This window comes from Bubalus bubalis, chromosome 11 (assembly GCF_019923935.1).
Source record: "Bubalus bubalis isolate 160015118507 breed Murrah chromosome 11, NDDB_SH_1, whole genome shotgun sequence".
NCBI lineage: Eukaryota > Metazoa > Chordata > Mammalia > Artiodactyla > Bovidae > Bubalus > Bubalus bubalis.
The window spans coordinates 51,740,483-51,747,195 of record NC_059167.1 but is presented as its reverse complement, the minus strand read 5'-3'; the positions used below and the strand labels follow the sequence as shown (position 1 = coordinate 51,747,195).

At 45.3% G+C, this 6,713-nt stretch overlaps 1 protein-coding gene across 1 annotated transcript in view; it reads left to right on the top strand.

Annotated features, from left to right (window-relative positions):
- Nucleotides 1–4,499: 4,499 nt before the first annotated feature.
- Nucleotides 4,500–6,713, top strand: part of ADAM10 (ADAM metallopeptidase domain 10) — a 144,348-nt gene continuing 142,134 nt past the window's right edge. Inside the window, exon 1 of the mRNA XM_006056746.4 lies at nucleotides 4,500–4,835. Within this exon, the coding sequence (XP_006056808.1) occupies nucleotides 4,781–4,835 (55 nt within the window). The 5' untranslated portion in view covers nucleotides 4,500–4,780. The remainder of the gene's footprint in view (nucleotides 4,836–6,713) is intronic.

Genomic DNA, 6,713 nt, shown 5'->3' with positions numbered 1-6,713 from the left:
AGAAAAAAAAAATCATGAGATTCTGCCATTCTTCCAGACATCTCATTGTAAATGGGCACTATTAATGATGATTTTAGAACTTTTGACTGTATTTTTGAGCTTACTGATGTTGGAGCAAAACTAGAGTAATTCATTTTTCAAAATGAGAATTAAAAAAGCACGTGGTAATAAGTTGAAAAAACCTACAGTAAAAAGTAGGAATTCCAAATTATTATTAGTATTAATACCTATCTTCTCTAATTCAGCCTACTGAAGCAGGATGCTAAAGATGAGGACTAATTTGTTGCTTAGTCCGTAGTCCTGTCTGACTCTTTGCGACCCCACAGACACAGGCTCCTCTGTCCAAGGATTTCTCAGGCAAGTGGGTTGCCATTTCTTCCTCTAGGGGATCTTCCTGACCCAGGATTGAACCCATGTCTCCTGCTTGGCAGGATTCTTTACCACTGAGTCATCCAGGAAGCCTGAAGACTAATTCGGTTCAGTTCAGATGCTGAGTCATGCCCGATTCTTTGCGACCCCATGGACTGCTGCACGCCAGCATCGAGTCCATGATGCCATCTAACCATCTTATCCTCTGTCACCCCTTTCTCCTTCCGCCTTCAATCTTTCCCAGCATCAGGTGGCCAAAGTATTGGAGTTTCAGCTTCAGCATCAGTCCTTCCAATGAACATTTAGGACTGATTTCCTTTATGAATGAGTGGCTTGATCTCCTTGCAGTCCAAGGGACTCTCAAGAGTCTTCTCCAACACCACAGTTCAAAAGCATCAATTCTTCAGTGCTCAGCTTTTTTTATAGTCCAACTCTCACATCCAACTATGACTACTGGAAAAACCATAGCTTTGGCTACACAGACCTTTGTTAGCAAAGTAATGTCTCTGCTTTTCAATATGCTCTCTAGGTTGGTCATAATTTTTCTTTCAAGGAGCAAGGGTCTTTTAATTTCATGGTTGCAGTTACCATCTGCAGTGATTTTGGAGGCCCCCCCAAAATGAAATCTCTCCCTGTTTCCATTGTTTCCCCATCTATTTGCCATGAAGTGATGGGACCAGATGCCATGATCTTAGTTTTCTGAATGTTGAGTTTTAAGCCAGCTTTTTCACTCTCCTCTTTCACTTTCATCAAGAGGCTTTCTAGTTCTCTTCACTTTCTGCTCTAAGGGTGGGGTCATCTGCATATCTGAGGTTATTGATATTTCTCCCAGCAATCTTGATTCCAGCTTGTGCTTAATCCAGCCTGGCATTTCACATGATATACTTTCCATATAAGTTAAATTAGCTGGATGACAATATACAGCCTTGACGTACTCCTTTCTCAATTTGCAACCAGTCTGTTGTTGCATGTCCAGTTCTAACTGTTGCCTCTTGACCTGCATACAGATTTCTCAAGAGGCAGGTCAGGTGGTCTGGTATTCCCATATCTTTCAGAATTTTCCACAGTTTGTGGTGCTCTACACAGTCAAAGGTTTTGGTGTAGTCAATAAAGCAGAAGTAGATATTTTTCTGGAACTCTCTTACTTTTTCTATGATCCAACAGATTTTGGCAATTGATCTCTGGTTCCTCTGCCTTTTCTAAATCCAGCTTGAATATATGGAAGTTCACGGTTCACGTACTGTTGAAACCCGGCTTGGAGAATTTTGAGCATTACTTTGCTAGCGTGTGAGATGAGTGCAATTGTGTGGTAGTTTGAGCATTCTTTGGCATTGCCTTTCTTTGGGACTGGAATGAAAACTGACCTTTTCCAGTCTTGTGGCCACTGCTGAGTTTTCCAAATTTGCTGGCATATTGAGTGCAGCACTTTTGGAGTGTCATCTTTTAGGATTTGAAATAGCTCAACTGGAATTCCATCACCTCCACATGCTTTGTTTGTAGTGATGCTTCCTAAGGCCCATTTGATTACGCATTCCAGGCTGGCTCTAGGTGAGTGATCACACCATCGTGATTATCTGGGTCATGAAGATCTTTTTCGTATAGTTCTTCTGTGTATTCTCACCACCTTTTCATAATATCTTCTGCTTTTGTTAGGTCCAAACCATTTCTGTCCTTTATTGAGCCCATCTTTGCATGAAATGTTCCCTTGGTGTCTCTAACTTTCTTGAAGAGATCTCTAGTCTTTCCCATTTTATTGTTTTCCTCTATTTCTTTACATTGATAACTGAGGAAGGCTTTCTTATCTCTCCTTGCTATTCTTTGGAACTCTGCATTCAAATGGATATATCTTTGGGTATATCCATGTAAACATGTAATACTGTATGCATGGATACACATGTAAACTGTATGCATGTTTTTCATGTAATGACACATGATTTGATACACTTAAGTACTGCAAAATGATTACCAGTATTAGATTCCCAGCACTTACTCATCTTATAACTGAAGTTCGTACCCTTTGACCAGTATCTCCAGATTTCCCCCACCTCCCAGACCCTGGTAACCACCATTTTACTCTCTGCTTCTTTTAGTTTGGGTTTTTTAGATTCCACATATAAATAAGACCACACTGTATTTGTCTTTCTGTTTGATTTATTTCACTTAGCATAATGCCTTCCAGGTTAATCCCTGAGGGCAAGATTTCCTTCTTTCTCTTTGCTGAATTAATATGCCATTTTATCTATATACCACATTGTGTTTAGCCATTCATCCATACAGGGACACTATTGTGAATAATGTTGTAATGAATATGTGAGTGTAGATTTCTATTCAAGACCTTGATTTCACTTTTTTTGGTTTTATACCCCAAAGTGGGTGTTGCTGGGCCCTATGGTAGTTCTATTTTTAATTTTTTGAGGAACATCTGTGCTATTTTCTGTAATACTTACACCAATTTACATTCCAACCAAAAATGCACAAGAGTTTCCCTATTTCCATATCCTTGCCAACAAGTTGCTCTTGTCTTTCTATATATATACATATATATGTATATATTTATTTATTTATTTTTGGCTGTGCTGTGTCTTCACTGCTTTCTGCGGGCTTTCTCTTGTGGTGTGCAGAGGCTACTCCTCCTTGCCATGCACTGGCTTCAATAGTTGGAGCACGAGGGCTCAGAAGTTGTGATGTGGGGACTCCATGGGCTTCAGTAGTTGCAGCACACAGGTTCATTAGTTCTAGCTCCTGGGCCCTAGAGTGCTCAGTAGCTGTGGCGCAGGGGTTTAGTTGCTCCGGGGCATGTGGAATCTTCCCAGATGCGGGACTGAACCTGTGACCTCTGCATAGGCAGGCAGATTCTTATCCACCTAAGTCCACATATCTCTTATCTTTTTGAGGATAACCATTCTAACAGTGTGGGCCTTATTTCACCTTGGTTTTGATTTGCATTTCCCTGATGATTAGTGGTATTGAGCATCTTTTCAAGCACCTATTGGTCATTTGGATGTTTTCTTTGAAAAAGCACTAAGTTCCTCTGCGCATTTTCAAATTGGATTGTCTGCTTTGTAGCCTCTGAGTTTTAAGAGTTCCTTGTATATTTTAATTATTAACCCCTTGTAAGAGAAACAATTTGAAGTGTTTTCTCTCATTCCAAACACTGCCTTTTCATTTTGATTTTTCTGCCAAGGGTTTTTAGTTTGATGTGGGCCCACTTATTTACTTTTGTTTCTGTTGTTCGTGCTTTTGGCATCACATCCAAAAAAATCATTTCCAAGACCAACATCAAGTTTTCCCTGTTTCCTTCTAGGTCTTACGGTTTCAGGTTTTATGTTTAAGTCTTTAGTCCATGGAATACAAGTTTAAAAAATCAAAGTAAGTTACTGTGAGCTCAAATAGGAGCTTCAAAGAAGTTGGGGTGAAGGAGACTCCAGAGTTCTCTTCAGAGAAGGAACAGAAAGTGGTAACTAGGACTTTTTTCAGGCTAGATTCGGTACCTGTGGTTGAGGCTGCACGCTTTTAGAATGGCCAAGGCCTGGTCTGTGACACAGTTTTACAGAATTCCGAAAAATAGGACTTAACGCTGTATGTTTCTGCTGCTTGAAGGGTTTTACATTCAGGTTCTGAGCTTTGTCGGCTGTCTCCAAAGTAATAACTGTTTGTTGGGACTTTGCTTCTTTTGCGGGGTGGGGGAGGTTTTGCTTTTGTTTATTTGGTAGAAGTTGTGCACCCAGGGAGGCAAAAAAAGAAGTAACGAAAATCCCCATTCCCTGTGAAGTTAAAACGAGGACAGCGGCCCCTTAACATCACTCACTTTGCCTCTTCTGCTCAAGACACAGTTCTCAGCAGCACCAAGAGCGAACCCTGTACGGTCCACAGAGTTGCGCTCCAGTCCGGGGGCTGAACCCCAGGAAACCCCACCTCCCAAGCCCAATCCCAGCTCTCCGCCGGCGGACAGGAAGCGGCGGCGGGCCTAGCAGCCCGGGAACCGGCCCCAGTGCGCATGCGCGCGCCCCTGGGGCGCCTGGGGGAGGGGGAGGGGCGGGAGGAAGGGGTGCGGCTCTGCCTGCCCGTTGGGCGCCGGCTGGTCACGTGGTAAGGAAGGAGGCGGAGGTCCCGGGCTCGGGGGAGGGAGGTAGAGAAGAGGGAAGGAGCGAGGGAAGGAAAGCGGGGAAGGGAGGAAGGAAACGAACGAGGGGGAGGGAGGTCCCTGTTTTGGAGGTGCTGGAAGCTTTGCCGGCCCTTGAAGTGGGGCGAGAGGGAGGTGCTTCGCCGTTTCTCCTGCCCGGGGAGGTCCCGGCTTCCCGTGGAGGCTCCGGACCAAGCCGCTTCAGCTTCTCCCTCCGGTTCGATGTGCTGCTGTTAACCCGTGAGGAGGCGGCGGCGGCGGCAGCGGCAGCGGCAGCGGCAGCGGAAGATGGTGTTGCTGAGAGTGTTAATTCTGCTCCTCTCCTGGGTTGCGGGGCTGGGAGGTGAGGCACGACCCCCAGTGCCGGGGGCGCCGTGAGCTCAGCGGACCGCGCGGCGGCAGCGGCGGCCGGGCCGAGCGGAGCCCAGTCGCGCCGTGCGGCGGGTGCGTCAGTCAGCCCGGCCGGCCGGCGGCGCCACTCGGGCGCGCAGAGCTCCCCACTCCCTATTGTCCCCCGCGCCCCGACCGCGTTCCCTTCCGTGGCGGGCCGAGGAAGCTCTGAGTCTCCGGCGAGGCCTTTCCCGCCCCCTGCCGCCCCAGCAGCAGGGGAGGCTGGGGTCGCCTGCCAGAGAAGCAAAGTCGGGAGATCCGGTGGCCAAGCGAGAGCCGTGGAGCTCAGGCCGGTTGGCACCATCACTCCAGCGGGCTCGCCGGGCGCCGGGGCGGGCAGCTGCTGCGGGGCCGGTGATCACCCTCCTTACCCTTTTGCCCCAGCCCCTTGCCCGTGGCGAATTCCGGAGTCCCCTCCGCCGCGAAGAACCACCGCGCAGGCTCGTGGGAAGTTGCGATTGTATTGTTCTTTACCGGGCGCGGCGATCCAGACCGACCCGGTTCTGTGGAGAGGCCGCCCGAGGAGGGGTAACAGTGGTCTCTTGCTGGTCTGAGCCGGGCGGCTATGGCTCTCCAGAGTGCCCCGCCTCTGTCCGACTGTTCCGAGAAGATTAGCAGGAGGGTGTGTTTCTGTTCTGTGAAAACATTCTGTTGCCCAGGGGAAAGGGTTTCGTGGAGAGAAAGCTAAGTCGTTTCGGGATGTTCTTTGATCTGTAGGCTGCTTTGCGTCTTTTAGAGAGACGGTCCCTCGGTGACCTAAACTTGAAGAGTTTTCTTAAACTCTCAGGTGGAATAGACATATAGTGTAATTAATGGATTGTCAAAACAGTGGCAGTCCTCCACCTCCCCTCCCCACGTTGGAGTTAAAGTGTGCTAAAGCGTATAATTTCTTGATGACTCCGGTTTTGAAGACGTTTTTTGTTTCCAGTTTGTCCGAGGACCAACTGCATCATTTTATTCTTGTGTGAAGTGCTTTATTTTTGGTTAACTTTTTCACTTCCCACCGGAGTATACATAAAGACCTTAAAGTATGTTTAAAAGAATTGGATTGAAATTTTTTCCGGAATGTTTTGGATGAGTATAGACTCATTTGATAATTTAGAAAATGTCTAAATGTTTCATGTAGTGGATTGTTTTTGTTCTTTTCTCTGACTTAGGACTGCATAGCCTAGCATATTTTTGTTCAGTCTTCTACTTAGTCTGAAGATACTTTGTAGGTAGACTTCTGCTGCAGTTTGTAGTGTTCATTGGCTAGAGAAACATTTTAGATTAGGAGCTTCTGGTAGATGTTCAGTTTGAAGTATCTGTGCTGGATAACCTCTAAAAGGGCCTTTGTTTTTACATTGTATTTATGTTCTGAATGTGACTTCCAGCAAATTTCTGTTTTCACTTTTTGTTACATGCTGATTTCTATGAGGTGGTAAAAAGTAAGACATCCACGTGAGGCAGTTTAAACTACTAATTAGTAGTATGTAAAATGTCCTTTGTTTTTAAAGAGTGAAACAGTTAAGAGTAGACACTGGTCTCTTCTGATGGTTGAAGAAAAAGTATAAATTGACAGCGTAATCTTTGCGGGCTAAAACCCTTTTTAAACAAAGATTTTCTAAATTCAGAACTCTGGAGTCATTTTTAAAGTATCATTTTGCATTAAACATTGGTTAAAAGGCTGCTTAATTTTTGATGTTTGTTTTAAGCAGAATTTTTTCAGAAAAACACTAAGAAATCTTTTATTTTAAAATTAACATCAAGATTGTAGTTATGGGGTACCTGGAGATATTTGTAATGTATTTTTATCCACAGGTCTGCGCTGTTTATGGTCGTTTGTAAGAAG